General features: G+C 37.9%; 2 protein-coding genes across 2 annotated transcripts; one reads left to right on the plus strand and one right to left on the minus strand.

Moving 5' to 3' along the window:
- Window positions 1–4,691: 4,691 nt before the first annotated feature.
- LOC114357672 (uncharacterized) lies at window positions 4,692–9,128 on the plus strand. Its single transcript, XM_028311441.1, has 2 exons — window positions 4,692–4,938; window positions 8,610–9,128. The coding sequence occupies exons 1-2, from the start codon at window positions 4,827–4,829 to the stop codon at window positions 9,041–9,043; spliced, it is 546 nt and encodes a 181-aa protein (XP_028167242.1). The 5' UTR covers window positions 4,692–4,826; the 3' UTR covers window positions 9,044–9,128.
- Window positions 9,129–19,626: 10,498 nt separating this feature from the next.
- Window positions 19,627–20,648, minus strand: LOC114357532 (alpha-crystallin B chain). Its single transcript, XM_028311220.1, has one exon. It carries the CDS (start codon window positions 20,556–20,558, stop codon window positions 19,773–19,775), a length of 786 nt encoding a protein of 261 aa, XP_028167021.1. The 5' UTR covers window positions 20,559–20,648; the 3' UTR covers window positions 19,627–19,772.
- Between the last annotated feature and the right edge of the window lie 266 nt (window positions 20,649–20,914).

The raw sequence follows: 20,914 nt of genomic DNA on the forward strand, positions 1-20,914 counted from the left end.
CATGTTTTTCTCAAATTTCCTTTTTTTATACCTGAGATTGCAAATAAGTAAATAATACTAAGTACTAGTTAGTATACAATCACCTCAAACAGGTAGGCATAGTACCTACCAACGAGTACCTTATACACATTAACAAGTCCATCACCCGAATGCCTTACCCGTCCCCAAAGTAGTCAAAACGGAGGAAATTAAACTTCCTCGCACTAAAGTAAGGTAAGCTGCCAAGTGCCAAGTAAGTCCTTGCCTAAAATTGCTAAAGTTTCAGTGCAACTAGCTAATATTACAATGTATCGCAACGAACATGCTCTTATGAGGATTACTGTACGTTGTTGTTGAATAGAGAAAACTTGTGAATTTTTAATTACAACAATTTATTGAATAATTCAGGCTGGGTTGCACCATTTTACTTTAACTTTAACAAACGTCAAAAATCTGTCAAACTCCATACAAAAAATGATTATAATACTGTTGCTAGAATTAAATTCATGTACTTCTTATATGTACAGTTAATGTAGAGATATAAATAAGTAGGAAAGTATCATAACCTGGTAAGTATCTGTAAACGATATCACATGAAAAATAACATATTAACTATCCGACAGTGGAATAAGAAGTCTAATTATTATTTTAGTCTTTTAATAGCAATTAGTACCCAAAGTAAGTTGCCTTGACTAACTCCCTATGCTGAGGTTAACAAAATTGCCAAATATTATTTTAGGCACAGGCTTACACGTGTCCCAAAAAATATTAAGCAAAACCGTCATCTCAGCGTTCCGGGAAATATACATAGGAGATGTTCTGTCACCGTGAGCATTCGCGGCGAACACAAAAACGCAAATGCTCCCATCACCCGCAACATTCATGTAAGTGACACCTGAGTTTCCCGCCCAATAACTGAATATATATTCCTTTGTAGACCCTGGAATGTTTCCAAGAAAGAGAAAATCAACTATTCAAAGGCATGACGCATGACAGAAACTCTAGCTTGTGTTATTTCGTTACGGTAGGGAAATACGGAGTTTGATTCTGAACGAGTGAAGAGCTTCCGCGCTTCTTTATTTACCTTGCTTTGTACAATTTCTGCTTTGACCAATTTCAGGGGCACGCGGTTGCGCGACGAAAACTAAATGTAGCTTGTTTTGAACACTTTCTTTATTTATTTATATTTTCCAGAGCCTTCATCCTCGTGACTTTCGGATTGTCACAAAGGCCTTCCGCTTCGACCCGGCGCGAGCGGTGCACCAGCTCAGGTGGGAGGTCAACAAAGTCACAGGGACAACGTGTCCACGTGTTCCCATTTTAAAAACTGGGATAAAGCTATTGTATGTTTTTTTCTGGGTCTCAAACTATCTCTTTACCCATTTATATATATTCCTAGTTTAAGCATGAAAGGTAACAGACAGACATCGTTACTTTTATATTTATAACTAGCTTTCCGCCCGCCCGTGGCTTCGCCCGCGTGGTATTTTGTCTGTCACAGAAAACTTTATCGCGCGCGTCCCTGTTTCAGGTAAAAACTCATATTTCCTTTCCCAGGACTCAACTGTCTCTATGCCAAATTTCATCAAAATCGGTTCAGTGGTTTAGGCATGAAAGCAAGACAGACAGAGTTACTTTCGCATTTATAATATTAGTAGATATCAGAACTCGGTCGGACCTAAGACATTACATTTGCTATCTCTAAATTATCCGCTGTTTGATTCATTACACTCAGAAACTGAGGCTTACCTCACAATAATGAAAGATTTAAGGTCATTGCCAGAGCTAGTACTTGAGCGTTTAAACCAGGCAATATTGGATTAAGAGTATTATTAGAACGGCGGGATTAATTTCCTTAATCACAGCCATCGGATCAGTTCATCAGCCATCAAAATGGAACAGACATTATGGCTCTTACGAACATCACACGTGTAGTGAGGAGACATATACGTTGTAACTTAGATATCGATGAAGTAAACCATTTTAAAATAATTTCAGTATTTATCTTTTAACATCATTGGATAAGTAAAATACTTTATTGAACAGATCAGATGTTGTGAGCGTTGTGATTCGTCAGAAAAACTTTAACTGACCAGTAACTTGGTTCCCTGGTTTATTGATTAGTGTGTAATATTCAAACTAACAAAATAAATTGGAAAATAAAAGGTCTTATTCGAATATTATTTAGTTCGTTCGTTTCAGCCAAAAGACGTCCACTGCTGGACAAAGGCCTCCTCCAAGGTTTTTCACAATGCACGGTCCTGCACTGCCCGCATCCAGGCTCTTCCCGCGACCTTTACCAGATCGTCGGTCCACCTAGTAGGAGGCCTGCCCACGCTACGTCTTCCAGCCCGTGGTCGCCACTCGAGAACTTTTCTGCCCCAACGGCCATCGTCTCTACGAGCTATGTGCCCCGCCCATTGCCACTTGATTTTAGCAATCCTGCGAGCTATGTCGGTCACTTTGGTTCTCCTGCGGATCTTCGCATTTCTGATTCAGGGAAACTCCAAGCATGGCCCGCTCTATCGCCCTTTGGGTGACCTTGAGCTTTCTTATGAGGCCCATAGTAAGCGACCACGTTTCAGATCCATATACCATCACTGGCAACACACACTGCTCGAAGACTTTTGTCTTGAGACACTGCGGTATTTCGGACGTGAGTATATTGCGTAGCTTCCCGAACGCTGCAATTGCGCTGAAATTGGAAAATAAAAGGTCTTATTAGAATATTATATAGTTCGCAAGTGAAATATTTGATTTTAACTCCAATTGATTGATTGCTTTCCCGTTTTCATTTAAGTGTAAAACTTTCAGACGATCTAACCACGCCCATTTTATCGACAATCATTAATCTCATCACTAGTACAGCCATATCGTGCGACTCGTAAACGCGAACTGCTCATTATTTCCAAATTTAACGATGATTGCCCACACGTCGGCGCAATTCCGCGATATTAGGCTGACTAAACGACGGCGAATTCAAAAATACCTCGGAGACACGTGTCTGTGTGCACGTGAAGGTAATACCAAACTACCCTCTTAGTTTGTGGTAATGGTAACGTGGGGTAGCATTTGACCGATGGGAAGAAAACTATCTCGAATACTCCAGCTGCTTTGGAAAAAGTAAAATTCGTGAAAGATTTATGCCCGTATTCACAAACGATGCTTGCTTAACTGAAGCAGCAAATCGAACGCACAGCGTTGAATAGAGCTCTGTGATTGGTTCGTCTGTCACCTTGTGCGTCCACGCGCACTGTGAGACCTCACATGTTTGTGAATACGGGCGTTAGTCTGGGTTTCATTATCTTACTTTATCTTTAACAAACGTAAAAGTCTGTCAAACTCCACACAACAACGGTTATCGTTAAAGTTACAGTCAAAGTAAGATGGTCCAACTCAGCCTTAATTTAACGGAAAGAAGCTATTTTAATCATCTGTTACTGCCTTTGCATCGGAGGGAGTTAATATCATATTTCAAACATCTAGTATTCTTATGATGATTTTTTTTGCGGGTTCCAAGACAAAAGTTGTTCTCCTGGACTACTCAACCTTTACTGATTATGTTTCATTGAACTTACAGGACTTATATTGGTGGGATTATTTATAGTCCCGAGGAAGTCTACAGAACTTACTCGGGTAATGTGTCAACTGGACCATCGAGAACAGCCAATATAGAGCTAACTTTTAAAGTTAGTACCTACTTTAAGTAGTTACATGAGAATATGAGCTCAAACACAGCATCATTTTCATATTTATGGTGTTCATTCGTTTCAGCCGAGAGACGTCCACTGCTGGAAAGGCCTCCCCCAAGGATTTCCACAATGACCGGTCCTGCGCCGCTTGCCGTCGCGGGAAGAGTCTGGATGCGAGCAGCGTAGGACCGTTCATTGTGGAAAGCTTTGGAGGAGACCTTTGTCCAGCAGTGGACGTCATTTGGCTGAAACGAACCAACGAATAAATGTTCTATCGAACCATTATGTACCTAAAGACAAAATAACTAACGTAGATAATATTGTAATGCGTGCATTAATTGTGCTAATTAATGCACTAATATTAGTTTTTTTTTACATTAGCACCAGATGGGATCTGAACCCGCAATTACACGTAACTCCTATTTTGTGACGTGATGTTATACAGGGATCAGGTATTCTGAGCCAAAGACTATCAAAATAACATTAAAAACAAGTCAGTATGAGTTTAGGAATATTCACGATAAAAATAAACACTTCCATGAATTTGTTATTCCAGACTTCCAGAGCCATTATTTGAAACCCAAATTATGTTTTTAGAAGTAAATATACTAAGAGCGAGAACATCAATCATAATTACTTTTAAAATAGCCGCGATCGAAATATCTATACTTTTAGGTGAAACCAAGCAGAAAGAAAACATGAATATCTTAGCATCTTAAACACAGTATTAGTAATGATACAATGTAAAAAATAAATAAAGAAATCATGCAATATGTAGTTTTAGCTCTCTACGGTTGGATTGCGTGAAAATCGACGTAACAATTCAAACTCACTGAACACTTTCACGAGTATTTATCACTTAATTATCACTTCAGGACTTCGTGTGCTAACTGTCGCCGGAAAATCATTCCGCGTTCGACTACTGTGTGACACTGGCCGGTTACAAGTAGATTAAACAATAATCTGGCAAAAAAGATTAAAACCTGTTCGGAATTTTAAGTGTCAAAGTGTCATTTTTAAATCAGAGAAAAAAAAAACACACTGGCCACAAACTCTTTGCTGAAAAGAGGCAACGATTTATTTTTAAAACGTCGAGAATACTTTTTAATCCCGCAACGTCGAAGCAAAGGAATCGAGCACGAGGGAAATAAGAGGATGAACGTTTTAATTTTATTCCTGGTTGCATTATCTGTGTCCTGTGTGAGATGTGGGGAGTTAGCCGCGTCGGGAGACGAGGCCAGGGGGAAAGGGAAATATGCGTTGCTCAGTGAGTATTTTATCAACTTTATCTATAGGTACTTATAGACTGGGTTGCACCATCTTACTTTAACATTTTTAGTGGGACCCTGTCCTTTTCAGGACGGAGCATCAGGGCGCCGGGAGACCAACACACCACCCTGTCCCCCGGCAGTGGTGAAGATGCGCAGAGCATTTCCTCCGCGACAAAAAAAAACTTACTTCAACATTAACAAACGTCAAAAATCTGTAAAACTCCATACAAAAAACACCGGTTATCGTTAGTTACGATTAAAGTTAGACGGTGCAACTCAGCTTAAATCTTTGTTTGTTTGCTTGAACGCGCTAATCTCAGGAATAATTTTTCCGATTTGAAAAGTTTTTTTTTTGTGTTGAATAGCCCATTTATTGAGAAATACTCAAGGCTATAAGTATTTAACATCACCCTACAGCCAATAGGGGCGGAGCAGTAAAGAAAAATGTTGCAAAATTGGAAAATATTATTCAAACTAAGTATTTTCACGCGTACGAAGTCGCGAGCACAGCTAGTAAAAGATGAAATAGATAGCAAATAAATACTACTTTGATACAAAACGAGTAATTAAATACAAAGACCTTTGGAACAAGTCTTTTGCAAAAGTTGCCTTTACAAATATTGTTTTGTTTATTTCAACTTGGCAATATTATCGGCTTTTAACTATTTTACATAATTTTGAATTATAAAGGCTTGAAATTTGAAAACTTTTTCAATTAGTTATTTGGTTAAATAATAACTTTTTAATCCGTTACATTCGGATAGTTAGACCGAGTCGTATGTAATTACAGTGGTGACTGAGTTTGTTGCGGCGCTTCTTCTCAGCACTTGCCAAATGTTGGTCTCGAAGCGCTGGTAGGGTAAAAAGATTATGAGATATGTAGAGGCTCCTTAAGAGCATATGACGATTTGTAAGAACTACTTATTAGTCTAAACAAATAAAGAAATTTTGACTTTGACTTTGACTTTGATTAAAGAGTTCAACTTAATTTAAAAAATACCTTCCACAATTATAATTCTCTGTTTCGTATCGTATCGTTTCAGCCAAATGACGTCCACTGCTGGACAAAGGCCTCCCCCAAGGTTTTCCACAATGAATTCTCTGTTTAGTTAAACATTAATATGATGCCTTCCAGTGTAGTTATCTTATTAAATTATAATGACATTTTACAAATAACATTTGTATGTTGATTTGCCAATTATTTATCTCTGTATCTGTACTTCTGTAGTCCAGTCATTTGGTAGTTTCGTTCCAGGTAACCACGTTAATTTGTACCAAATGACTGGACTACTGAATCCAACTGGATAATTATTTTCAGTGTGGTATTAGTACGCAAAAGTGTGTCCCAATAACAAGATTTTCATTTAAAACTGTTCTAGTAGGTAAAAACTCTTTCATTATTATAAACCTGGAAAGACAGGATTAAATTGCAAAAGTAACTAGGTACCTTATCCTCCACCGAGCCAGTGTTAAATTACACGTAATGGAAAGAAAATAGGAAAATAGTTAATAGTTAAATATAAGTTCCCGGCGACCAGTGTCGCCGTGTCGCGTTCAGCTTGGAACACTAAAGGACGTAGCACACTAGCACACTTTTTTAACGGGACTATTCTCACCTCTCGTTCCCACCACTGCATCTCCTGTGTAGCCAGGATCTACAGCTGAACCCAACCAATGAAGGTCAAGTTTGTCCTGGGGGAAAGTTAAACTGTCATAGGGAGAGACTATGCCATTGTCGTACAGAACAACGTGTGTTCGAATCACACGTTCCACTGCTGGATTATTTTGAACCCACTTGTAACACAAAAGCATATTTAGCTAAATAAGTATGGATTGATGGGAATTATAATTATTTGTTAATCAAGATTCTAAGTAGGTACATCCCAGATGTTTTAAATAAATGACATATTTATTTTACACTTCAATTTCAGCCGCAAACTCTACATTTTCAAAATAAAGATATATGCAACTACTAGTATTTTAATTCATCGTTCGTTCGTTCGTTCGTTTCAGCCGAAAGACGTCCACTGCTGGACAAAGGCCTCCCCCAAGGATTATTTAGGATAGGATTTTAATTCATATCTTGTTTTAAAATGACTCCACGATCTTATAAAAAGCCGGTAGTAAGAGTCCACCCTTATGATTGGCCTGGGGAGATTTAAATCTGAATAGTTTCAATTTTAAAATTCCATTGGCTGATTTTATTAGAGCTGCATTTTGTAGGTGTCATTTGCACGCGAAAATTACTTTCGAATTGATAGGATAGAGAAAAAGTTTCTTTTGGATTTAAAATTAGCTACCATATTGAATTTAGTGTTTTATTAACGAGGTGCTATTATTAATGTGTGATGATAAAAGATTGAATGTTAAGGAGTTTTTGCCGTGCACTACCTTTGTAAGAATGTGACTAAAAACTGGGTGGGTGACTGACAAAACCTAAAAAAAATTTGCTCTTTGGAGATCCCTAGATGTCCATCACTATCGTTTTTAAAGTCTCAACAAAATATTGTCATTCATCAATATTGTGTAATAGTCAGTAGTAGTAATATTGTTACTTAATGTTAATTTGATAAGGGAGAGCGACTCCTTCTGGTACAGGTGCCATTGCACTTACAAGAAATAGTCCACCTCAAATCCTATTAATTGTTGTTGTTAACGAAATAAACATTTTTCATTTTTCATTTTCAATATTAATAGGGATTCGTCTAGCACATGTTAAGCCACAAAATTGATACACATCTTTCAAGAAAAATAAAATGCCCTTTCTGTTTTGTTACAGCCAACTTGGGCATAGCCCTGGCGGTAAAAGTTGGGCTGTACAAAATATTTCTGGGCATCGCGCTTATTATCGCCAGCATGAAAATAATCCTCGTGCTGGCGTGGGCCTTAGCCATTTCCAAGTACGTCCCAGAGGCGTGGACAAGTTATAAAGATGCGGGTCACGCGCATTCCCACTACGAGAAGTTTGTTGGGATGTTGGAACGGAATCCGTATAGTTCTGTGCCCCAATCCAGCTGGCTTGATTTATTTAGGCGAGGATAATAAATAGGTAGGATATAATTAATAACACGTTGATTCTATTTACGTTTTGATCTAAACCCATAAACAAAGCAATAATTTAATAAAACAATTATTATTGAACTCGAAATCTCTCTCTTTGTCTCTATCGTTCATCGTTAATTTATTTAATTAAGTAAATAATGTAAATGCTAATTAAAAATCAAAATCAAAATTATCTTTATTTGTTTAGTACTAATTTTATAACCACGATAGCCGAACGGTGAAGGGGTCGGTGTGGCCGACTCGAGATACGAGGAACGCGGGTTCGAATCCCACCGCCGCTCGACTATTGTGGTGAGCCCACTCGTAACACAAGCTTATTTAGCTTACCACGAGGGGCTAATGGGACTATTAGTAATTTGGGCAATACAAATTGGTAATAATCTTTTATAAAAAAAAAAAAAAAAAAAAAATTAAATTAGTACTTGCAAATCGTCAAATGCTCTTAAGGAGCCTATACATGTCTCATTCTATTTTTGCCCTACCAGCGCTTCGAGACAAACATTTGGCAAGTGCTGAGATGAAGCGCCGCAACAAACTCAGTCACCACTGTCTGCTGGTTTAAAAATGTATTAAAATACTAAACTGCTTTTTCTCTTGTCCACAGTTCACTTCTTCTACGTAGTAGCGACGAAGCTGTTCATCCTGAAAATCGTCTACGGCATCATATTCTACATTCTCCTAACTAAAGGATGGCACTTCGTTCTATGGTTTATTCACTACCTTAAACAGAACAAACACGAAGAATACATAGAACACGAGCCAATTTATCACGATCACGGCCATGAGATCTATCACGGCTACGGCGCGCCGTATCACGGTGGCGGCGGCCCGTATCACGGTGGCGATGGCCCGTATCACGGTGGCGGGGGCCCGTATCACGGAGACAGTGGCCCGTATCACGGTTACGAGAGTTATGATTACGACAAGAATGGATATGAAACGAATAACTACGTCACCAAAAAGAAAATTTACGACTCAGATGGATCATATTCGGTAAACAAACCTGTGGTTGCAGGGAACAGATATTCAAAATTTTAGTTTCTTGATCTTAAAGATGATAGTGCTATCAACTGTACTTTACTTATTCAGTCATTAGTTATGTGTCTATTTTTTAATATTTTGTGCCAGGCTTTTCTAGTTTTTAAGAAATATGGCAAGAACAAGTGATTTGTATTATATTCGATGAAATATTGTTTGATATGTGTTGGAAAATTACACTCATTAATGATAGTGGGTATGTAACCCAAATTGGAATTTATTGTTTATTCGTTAATTATCTTGGTAGCAATTAACAGACAACCTAATACTACTAACTGTGCTAGTCTGTTGTATTAAATATTTATTTGAATATTTAAGACCTGCTTTTTAACTTTAGTCAACATGTTTTCCGTTTTAATTTATTTCATTAAATATTATTAATTATCGTCAGTAAGAATAAATTCTTTAATTTATTAATCCAGTGTGTTAAGTCAATTAAATAACATAAATAAATAAATAAAGTACATAATTAAATTCAATATAATATACAATAATAATAAACATAATGTTTGTAATAGAAAATAATTTTACAAATTGTACGTACACCACATTAGTTAAGTTCAAAAGGTTACCAATAGATGGCGCTGAGCTTCTTTAGATCGCGCAAGCGTTGTATTTTTTCCGAACTACTTATACCTTTCTTACAAACATTAAATCGCCTCCGTTCTGAGATTGGAGTTTTATTTGAATTTCAACTCAAGGATTTTGGGATCCTGTACCGATATCGTACAAGTTCCTACGAGCCGAAGGACGGTTTTTGAGTGAACGCACAAGTCCTCCCTTGGAAATTGTATGCAAAGTATTAAGTGCCTAGCTGCCGTCTATAAGCTAAAAGGCCGCTAAATGACAAAATCTAATTTTGAGCTAGAGCAGAAAAAAGCGGCAAAATTTTCAAACCGATGCTGCTCAGTATCTATAAACATTTTGTCATGTTGTCATATACCAAAAAAAAAGGTATTTTTTTCAACATTCACATGAAGTAAGTTGATTTTGTAAAATGTTAATAATTAATTCAATAAATACACATTTTCCTTTCTAACCTTGTAAAATTTTAAGGCTTGCTTCAAGTGTGCAGAACTAAATGGCGGCTAAAGAATCATAACTGCTTTTAAGTTATGGATTTATTAATAACTACCAGAAAAGACAGGAAGNACGTAATCAGTGATAAGTAAAGTGCAAGTGAAACCGTGAGTACATTTACGTGTTGCAAAGTGTTAAGTAAAGTAAATTTGACTTAGAATAAATCAGTAGATCTTGGACTTAGAATAATTCGCTTAAAAGTGACGAGACGGGGAATCCACGCCGGTTTTCATAGCGATTGCAAGCTTCAAAAGACTTAGAAAATTTATGCAAAAAGTGGACCGGANATATAATATACAATAATAATAAACATAATGTTTGTAATAGAAAATAATTTTACAAATTGTACGTACACCACATTAGTTAAGTTCAAAAGGTTACCAATAGATGGCGCTGAGCTTCTTTAGATCGCGCAAGCGTTGTATTTTTTCCGAACTACTTATACCTTTCTTACAAACATTAAATCGCCTCCGTTCTGAGATTGGAGTTTTATTTGAATTTCAACTCAAGGATTTTGGGATCCTGTACCGATATCGTACACAGTGTTAATTATTTATTATTTATGTTGAAGTGTAAAATTACTTCAATTAAATTGACAACGGATCAGAAAACGTAGTGTAGGCAGGCCTCACCTCGGTGGATCGACGTGGTGAAGGTCACGGGAACTGGATGTGGGCAGCACAGGACCGGTCGTTGTGGACATCCGTGTCAGGCCTTTGTTCAGCAGTGGACAGAATTCGGTTGAAACTAACGAACGAACAAAATTACTTACAAAGTCTAGAGTAAATTGCAACTAGACGTAGCGTGGGCAGGCCTCCCACTAGGTGGACCGACGATCTGGTGAAGGTCGCGGGAAGTACCTGGATGCAAGCGGCGCAGGACCGGTCTTTGTGGAAATCCTTGGGGGAGGCCTTTGTCCAGCAGTGGACGTCTTTCGGCTGAAACGAACGAAATTTCAACTAACACTCAGTACCAATCACCTAACCATTAAAATGATATAACCTTGGAGGGGGCCGACCCCAATAGGGATACTACGTCGTTTCATGTGCAATCAATCCATTAAGTAAGTGATCCAGTCGTTGCGAGAGGGATATGGGATTAGTTCCGGTGTCTAACGAACTTCAGGATTTCTGGTTGTATAGACAAAATTTCGTTCGCTTGTCTTCGGTCTTGACTGAAAACCGCAGTGTGGTAGGCTGAGACACTAGGCGTTATTAGAGTCAACAGCTATTGGCATCTTGTCTTTACTAAGATCAATTGTTTGGTTTTTTGAGCTACATTTTTTATACAGATACATTTAGTAACCCAATGTAGTAATTACATTGGGTTACTAAATGTTTGTGCCTAGTAGGAGAATTTTGTCAACGTCTTTCTAACCTTGTTCAAGACTCTTTATTAGATAATATAAGCCACTAGAATTCTAAAACTTAATTAGCTTAACACATAGATCAGATCGCCTTACTTGTTTGTGTTTAGCATAAGATTTCAGCAGATGTATACCGCTTACATAATAAATCTTATAATAAAGCCAATATCTTGCCGTGTGGTGATAAGCAACATAACATCGCCCCACCTCAAAGGACAATACGCTTTAGCACTCGACGGGACCAAACCTGCGTCCCGGAGATAAGAGCCCGAAGATACGGCAGTAATCCCGCGGGAACCTGAATTATTTCACGGGCTTGGTTTGACTTGTGACGACAATGGACATAGATAAAGCAAACTCACTACTTTAGTTTTGTATTTAAAACATTTTAAGATGCTTATTTAAATAAGCAGTAGAAGTCTGGGTTTTCTATGTAGCTTAAAGTAGGTATTTGACTGCAATAGCGCCTTATTAGGTGAGATGCAGATTTTTTATGAACTAACCTAGATCTGTTTCTAAATGATATCGTTTTAACACAGATTTCATATATCTACTCGTACACCTTTTAGTAAAGGGTTAATACCTACTTAATAAATATATTTCAAATACAATATAAAACAATAAAATTTAGAAATTTGTTAGTAAAAAGAGCAATGAATCGAAATCCACAAAATAATAACCTAAATTGTCGCGTTGCATGATTATTACAAGTAAAAATTCAGTCAAATTGCCTGTCGAATAAAAAGTAATTTACCGGTCACGCTAATTCCTGTTTTTTTATTACACATTTAGCATTATAACTAGGTAAAATTCGAGCGTAATTTGTGAAGGAAGTTCAAAAGTACACTGGTGTTTAGTTCCCCCAATGACTTCCACATCGCACGGTTGGTAGCGGCCTGCATCCAGCGCCTTCTTGCTACCTTTATCAGGTCGTCGGTCCACGTTGTGGGTGGACATCCCTCATCATTATCGTTATTACCAGCATATTCATTGTTTCATTTAGGTACTCCTAGAAATATAAGTATAGTATATGAGCTTAAGACGCATCTAACAAGTATATCAAGTCCATTTTAAAAATACTTATGAGTCATATTTCAAAATTCATCAAACTTTTCTATGGACATGAATAAATAAAATTGGTCATATCTTAAAACTTATGAAACTTTTCCATGGACATATTAAGCTTGTTCGAAGCGTCTCAGATTCAGCTACCTCCAGTGTCAGTGTGACGTGCTAATTTTGGGACACCCTGTATGTATTATAGTTTAAGGGATATAGTGTTCCCCAGTCGATGAAGCACCTGATGTCGTGCCGTGCCCAAGCAACTGCACTCAGGAGGATTTGATGAGTGCTACTGACAACGCCACTCTTGTGGCGGAGTTTTGGGCTGACACTTTGTAGGTTTGTTGTCGACACGAAAAGAAGAAGAAGGGATAATATTCTATCGGTGCTGCTCTAAATCACCTCTATTGTGCTAACAAAGACCGCACTGACCAACTTTCCAGCTTATGGATTTTAAGAATGAGATTACCAAGAAACTGTTTTAATACATTTTTATTGATTCAGCCTACTGAGTGTTTTGCTGATGGAGTCAAATTAAATTTGAAGTGAATTAAAGTCGTTATTCTGTGGCATTAGCTGATCTTTGCAGATCAGTACCTCTGACAGCCTTTTTGGAAATTAACCTGACATTGCAATGCTTTTATGAGCGCGTTGATGGCCATTTATTTTGTTTTCGTATAGATTTATTCAGTACATACTACATTAATGAAAACAGAAGATTGAAGTTGATTGAAACCACGATAGCCGAACTGTGAAGGGGTCGGGCTGACTGACTCGATATCCGAGGAACGCGGGTTCGAACTCTGTCTGCCACCGCTCGACTATTGTGGTGAGCCCACATTTAGCTTTATAGGTACGAGGGGCTAATGGGACTATTAGTAATTTGTGCAAAATGACTAATAATTTAACAAAAATCCCTTGCTGACTCACTTAAAATTGGGTCAAGCTGTTTGTTCTATGTGCTATTTATGTAGCTATCGTTTATTTCCAGCCGTAGGCAAGCCTAATAGCATTACGATCGGTTTAGACAAGGCGCGGCGTATAGCCCAGGCTTCAAGTAAGCAGATTACGCTGCGTCTGAAATGTGCCACATTATTGGTTCTGAGCAGGATGTGTCGGTTCAAAATCTAGGTTAGACCGAGTAGATTGGTGGAAATGAGAATATACTAAGGCTAGGTCGCACCATCTTACAACTTTAACAAAAGTGAAAAGTTAGTCTAATGCCCGTTTTCACCATCAATCTTTAATTTTTAGTGACCCCTATGTTACCAACACATAACAGGAATTTTGTTTTCATAGGGGTCACTTGTAAAATGTTCTGTGATCGTTTTTCTCTTTAGTAGGTACAATCTTTTATCTTGCAACCGTGTTTAGGGTTTCGAATAAGTTTTATTTTACATTTGTATGGTCAAGGTCATGGTGAGTGTAGGCCGAATTTGCCATATTTTGTCTAGTGAATCCGAAGTGTTCGTACGTGCTCTTGCAGTACTTAGTTAAATGACCTGACGATGATGTTGATACTAATTATTTTTGATCACTGTGTTTGTCACTAAACTGCTTAGGGAAAGATCTTGTCCTAATATTTTTGGACCCTCATTTTATCAAACTGATCAGCATAAGTTCCTAAGACTTTATTCTTTATTACAGCAATGTAAACCTCAGTATTACGAGTCATAAAACATTTCCCGTTTACTTTCCCGGTATTCCCCCTCGAAGGGAATCTAATCGGATTAGGCACAAACTTGCTGCCTATTGGTGTTTTCTGGGGATTTCTTACAAAGGAGATGTTATACAACATAATAGGCTTTTGGTTTTGTTATTGAAATTATACAGGGCTTGGTTAATTAAGCCATCTTCTTTAATTGGGTTTGGACGTTAGAAACATTTTTATGTTACACAATGAAACAATAACATAGGACATTTTTCAGCAATATGAGGCGCCTACTTGAAGGAAATTGCAAACAGTCTTATTTGCAACTTGTATACTTAATTGCGCATACAATTTTGCAGTCCACAGCGTATTAGATGTACCTACCAATGTGTATTGGTCTAATCTACTAGAAATAAAAAGTATTTCTTTTCTCTAAAGCATGCAGGAAAAATAACTTAAGATCCACTTATTACAACTTAAACCTTCATCCGACTACAGAACATAATGAATCCATTTAAGTCCTTTTGTACCAACTCTGTAACCTTTGTGAGAGAAAATAAACATTTTTTTTATTATTTTTATGTCAAGACTTATCTGCCAAACTAAATTGAACAACCTTTTAGTGTAACGCGTACACTATGGGCGTAAAGGGAAAATTAATTTCCACATTGCTCTAACGTATAGACCCGTACCTCAAGTCGGAAACAAACAAACCAAATCTCATATTTCTCATTAGCAGAGTTAATAGTAGCATTTGTTTCATAGTGCGATAAAATTACAATGTTTACACGCGTTTTTGGTTTATTACTGACGATTATGGCAGTCATTATGGCGTACCACTCAAGTTTATATTTTTAGTCTATTAATAGGTTTCTACGTTTTATTACTTAGGGCATATGATAATAGATAGGTAGAGACCACTTCCAGAAGTTCTATGTTGATTGTCACTGAACATTTGTGATATTAAAGGTTCAGCCAAACGCGTGCACGCGATGGTTTGCAAGAGCACAATGTCCTTTTACTCACCAGAGGCAAACTTTAATGCCAAAATAAATTTGTACATATGGCGAACTTAATGCACTAAAACATTCCCCTCGATGGCCAGACGAGTTGGCTAGGCCAGACTGCCTGAGGGTTCTCGTGGCTTACACGACAATATTATTATCATTAAAACCGCCGACTACAGTTAATGGTTTATCATCAAAATCAAAAATAAAAAATATTTATTCAGTTTAGACCACAAGTGGCAGTGGCACTTATGAATCTTTATCACTTATTTATCTTTATGCATCTTTTCATAACTATCTCTACTTACACCTAACTTCATTAAGTTTTATTCATCTTATCTTGTTTTTGTGTGTATAGTTCCAATTCCGGCACTTCTGAATACATTGATAAGATATTAATGCTGTTTCCTATCTTCACAGTAGCAAATAGTGCATGAATATTGCTGCCAGTTTTATAGTCTATCCAAAGTTATGATCGACTGACAACTTGGCGGCGACACTGTATGTTTACGACGACGCGTGATTCGACACACGGCGCTCGCACGGCAGGACCCGTAGCTACAAACGAGTCCTTTGGAAAGACTTCCTGCGACTTGACCCACTTTTAGCTTGGTCCGCAGTCCAAGCCGCCGGATTGAAATTTTTAATATTTTTCCCTCCGGCAACTGTAGTCAAGTCAGTTGGTAGTTTTACCTGGGAAGTTTCCTGGAGTTAAACCACGTTAATTTGTACCAAATGACTGGACTACTGGGCCCACCATCTATGTGCTATTCAAAGATCTATTGATAATAAATCATTTTAAGTGATTTTTTCTGAATGTGTTTCCAAGGCAAGTCGCTGTAAAACTCCCTTTGGATGTGAGGTTTTATGCAACAAACATTTAAATTATTATTTTGCTAGGATAATAGTGAGAAACATAAATTTATTTAATATAATCCATTGTAATATTGAAAAAAACCTGAGCTGCTGTCTCACGGATTTCATTAGTATATTTTCAACTTTACCTAGTACCTACGCTACATAGAATATCATTTTCCCAGCGATTTTCCATAAACTATTATTTGAGCTGCAATGGACTCTACTTTCGATCAGTAGATTAGTCAATAGAATCGATTCAGCAGAGATAGTCGACGAAAACATACAAAACACTGAAGCTCCCACAAAATATAAGGTTTATTACGAAGGCATTGGTGTTAAATAAATGTTTACGTTTTACGGGATTACCCTCATATCACTGTTTATTTTGCCCCGACGCGACACCCTTGCCACATCTCCGTCAGTTGGTTCGAAACAAAAAGTTTTTACGGTCACTGAATAAATAAATGCTATTTCCATGACATTCTCGTACGTTATCCTTATTACTTCAAACATAGCTACTATTATTTATGAACAAAATTATTTAAAAAACATCAGTAAATCAAACTGAATATTGTATTTTTTTTTCTATGCAATTAAGTACCTAAGTACAAAAAAATTTACTCTACTTTGGTTACTGTTTTTTTTTACTTTTGAATTTTAACTTTTCATGCAATGTGACAAAACAATTTAAATGAAACATTCTAAAAATATTTTGTTTCTGAATGTTGTGCAAATTGTTACAGAGTAAAATAATTAAGTACGTGGTTAAGATGTCTAATTTTGGGATCTGTTTATGAATGCGTGAGTGTAACATACTTGTGCATTTTACTGCAGCGTTTTGTCAGCTCAGCTCGATTTGAGCTGTTAAAGCTGTTCTACTGTTACTCCACTTGAAATCTAGGTTATAATGTTGCCTGTAACTAGAGCATTCATTTCACGTTTAAGCTAGATTCGCAAGTTTTGCATTAATAATCTTTATCTATAAAAGCGAAAGGTCACTGACTCACTCATCACGAAATCTCAGAAACTACAAGTGCTAGGCGTCTCAAATTTTGTATGGGGGTTCCTTTTAGAACGTAGGTGCTCACTAAGATGGGATTTTGCATAATTCAACCCCATAAGGGGGTAAAACGGGATCCACGCGTACGAAGTCGCGGGCGGCTGCTAGTAAAGTAGGTAAATAAAATTAATCATCACATCACTACATTATCCTATAAAGCTATAAATAAAATTTTATTCCTTATACTTTCTATAAATAATGTCGAAATCTTAAAACATAATTACTGGAACGTAATTACGTTTTCCCGTTTAATTGTAATACCAGGAAATGCCGACGTTTTAAAAGCCTTTAATTAAACACACGTTTATAATCAACTAGCTTTCCGCCCGCGGCTTCGCCCGCGTGGAATTTTGTCTGAAATCAGTTGCGAGGTTTAAGCGGGAAAGCGTAACAGACAGACAGACAGACAGACAGACAGACAGACAGACAGACAGACAGACAGACAGAGTTACTTTCGCATTTATAATATTAGTTGGGATGGGATAGTTGGGATTAAAATAAGAAATTCCCAAAACGCTTGGCGGCAGTATAAGACCGACTTGTTGCGATGAAAATTTCCTGCAAACTTTATTGCTGCCTTAGCGCTCCTGCACACGACGCCGCCGCCGGCCGCAAACATTATATTCCAAATAATTTGTTTGGTCAAATTGACACTTCACATACCTACTTACCCACCGTTATCCACAAATCAAAGCATGGTCATAAGCACATGATCATGGTTTTCATAAGAATTTTATGTAAAACAAAGAGATTGCAGAAAATAGTATGGTTGCAGAAAGTAGGTATTGCAGAAAATAGTGGGTTAGGTTAGGTTAGAACAGTGACCATTAACGCGCGAAGGCCGTTGCCGCGGCAGCGGCTGCCGAGCGCTAGAATCACCTCTATTGTTAATGAATCATTTGGAAATTTCAATAAAAAGAATGAAATATGAAAATTAATTTAGAACAAAATATTAACTACCCTAAACAAAATAATAACCACAAGCTATTTTGTATTCCATTCTATGCACCAATCATCATTTGTTATTTTGTAAATTTTTTATCGTGAAATATTTTGGGAAACGTAAGTTTTGCATTTGGCAAAACATACTTTGCCAAACAATAATTTGGTAAACAATAATATGCCAAAAACGACATTTGCGAATAAAAAATTTGAAATAAGTTGTTTTGCCAAATAAAAATTTGCCAAATGAATATTTGCGAAACGTTGTTTGCGATGTGATAATTTGGGAAACGTTTTTTGGCCAAACATTAGTAATCCGCGACATTATGCTTTGATGGCGCAGTGGCGGCGCGGCGGCGGCGCGGTGGCGGCGTCGTGTGCAGGAGCGCTTACAGAATGTTGATAGAGTCGCTTTCATGTGCGTCACTTTATTTACTTTATGACGTTTAGAAACGACTGCTAAAGTGCTTGAAATGAGTCACCTTTGTTATGCTTTTCGTTCTTAGAATGGTTTTATATATCTTTTTAGTCATCCTCGTCATGTTTTGCATTGGGGAAAGTCGATATTATATCAAATAATCGTTGTTGGTTCTGACGCCCGTATTCACAAACATTACTATGAGGTCTCACAGAGCTCTATTCAACGCTGTGCGTTTGATTTGCTCCTTCATTTAAGCAGGCATCGTTTGTTAATACGGGCGTAAGATAGTTATTCGTAGGAAGTCCCGAGACTACGAAAAGTAACAAGAGATAGGAATTATTAGAGCTTCCTAATTATAGAGTTTATTTACTTAGTACATAGTAGAATTTGCTAGTGGCGATGCTGGCAAAGATTTACGAAGTTTTTGCATTAACCAAATAGTCTTTACTTGTTGAGATTAAAATAGAACTGGGATCAATTTTGAAATTTACTTACGAAAACGTTGATACTGTAGTTTTACTCAGAATTTTCTAATTATCTTCCGTATATTTTCACGAATAATAGGCCTTTTACCCAATGTAAACACAACGCTGAGTAACTCAATTATTTCTCACGGCTGTGGGAAACACATCTATCATAACATTTGTAATTTATTTTAATTTATTCCATTATGAGTGTAACATATTCCCACGTGTGAATTTTGCAACGTTACGAATGTAGTAATGTGCCACTAATTGCTGTGTTAGCATTACTGTCACACTTGTTTACATTGTGATTTAGAGTTTTTTAGGGACAAAAAGATAGAATTTGTGTTAGTTGTAAGTAAAACAAAACCACAATAAGCTTATTCTAGCGGAACTTAATTTGATGGTACAAGAAAGCTCTCCAAGAAATCTGTTTTTGTCGTATATCCAAATTACTTGTCACACTAAACGTCCACAGTTAAATTTATGCTAATTTCCCCATACGGCCTAAAAGCTCCGGCCATAAATGGAAGCTTATAAAGATAAAACAAGCGTCATACATCAGCTTACGCTGAGACCTAAGCAAGCCATCATCGTAAAAATTATAGTGCCATAAAAGGAAATATTACCAGACATTACTCTTTCACCGTATTGCGAAATGAAACGAATAAATACGACTTACAATAAATAACATCTTTATTCCTAAAACAAAAATAATGTTAATAATAAATCTCACATTGCTTAGCGCCAGCGCTCACATGGCGGCCGACGCCTTAAAGCTTCACTCAGTCTTGTACACCATATCACAACCGCGGCATTCACTCCTCAGACTCTATCAACATGTAGTCCAGTCCGTTGCCTTCCCCGCCCTTCGTCACTTCGTTGTCTTTCGTCGTCTTTGGAGTGGTCTTCAGTTCCTTCTTCCTAATCTTGCCAACGTGTGTCGTGGCTTCAACCAAATCCAACTGCTCCAAAGGCGTCGCCGTCGATGTCACCACAGGTGAAACCTCCTTCTTTTCTGTTGTCGTTTCTTCTTTCACTGGAGTTTCAGTTTTCACTGGACTTTCAGTTTTCTCTGGAACTTCTGTTTTTTCTGGAAGCCTGACCTCGATTGGCACTTCGCGTTCGGGCGGCGGCGGCGGCAACTCATGCTTCGGCGCCGTGATACTTAAGATACCGTTCTCCTTCAAAATCGCTGTCACTTCCTCTTGCTTACTTCCAAGTGGGAGCACAAATCGCTGCACGAAGTGATTCGCCATGAATTTCTGCCTGTTGTCATTGTTCTCCTTGTGGTGTCCCTCAACTAAGATGTAGCGGTTCTTCACTTTCACTCTGAGTTCGTCCGGCTTGAATCGCTTGACGTTCATGTTAATTTCGAATTTCTTGTCATCGGACAGGATTTTGGGTTCCTCTAGATGTTCTTCGGCGTCGATTGCGGCGGCCGCTTTGATGAGCTGGTCCCATGGCCACAGGTAGTGGTAGGCGAGCGTGTGCGTGATGTGCCTGTCGAGGGCCGCGAAGGGGTCTTCTATCCTGTGGCGCCTCGCTTCGTCGCAGGTGGCGGCGCTGACGAGCGCGAGAATGCAGATCGCTGATTTGAGCATCGTGTGTTCGCTTCGTGTGTCTATCGCTTTCGTAATACGTATGTCTGGCCGCGCTCGGAGCCGGTCTTATATAGCGTCGGTCGGCGGGACGAGCGTTCGAGAATGTACTCCGGTTTCATTGACGATAAGTGCAGCGGTAACCGGCAGGTGTGATCAACTGTTGGAAAGTACCGTGTTTGTTTGGTAAACACGAGTCATTGGCCGAAACAGTGTTTTGGTTTTAGCCGACGGTTTACATAATGTTAATGATGCATGCTGTGGGAATTGGAAAATCTGTCGGAGTGGGCTTTTCTGTCTCAAAGTTACAAACAACTTTCTTGCGCGGCAGGTTTATTCTTGGAATTACTTATAAAAGC

The sequence above is a fragment of the Ostrinia furnacalis genome, unplaced genomic scaffold (genome assembly GCF_004193835.3).
Source record: "Ostrinia furnacalis isolate ACB-3 unplaced genomic scaffold, ASM419383v2 OfSCF0058, whole genome shotgun sequence".
Classification (NCBI taxonomy): Eukaryota; Metazoa; Arthropoda; class Insecta; order Lepidoptera; family Crambidae; genus Ostrinia; species Ostrinia furnacalis.

Excerpts from the sequence above, each read along its gene's own strand:
- LOC114357672 (XM_028311441.1), top strand. The coding sequence starts at position 4,827 with ATGAACGTTTTAATTTTATTCCTGGTTGCATTATCTGTGTCCTGTGTG. Across the intron at positions 4,939-8,609 it reads AGGGAAATATGCGTTGCTCA|TTCACTTCTTCTACGTAGTA; the intron begins GTGAGTATTTTA and ends TCTTGTCCACAG.
- LOC114357532 (XM_028311220.1), bottom strand. The coding sequence starts at position 20,558 with ATGCTCAAATCAGCGATCTGCATTCTCGCGCTCGTCAGCGCCGCCACC.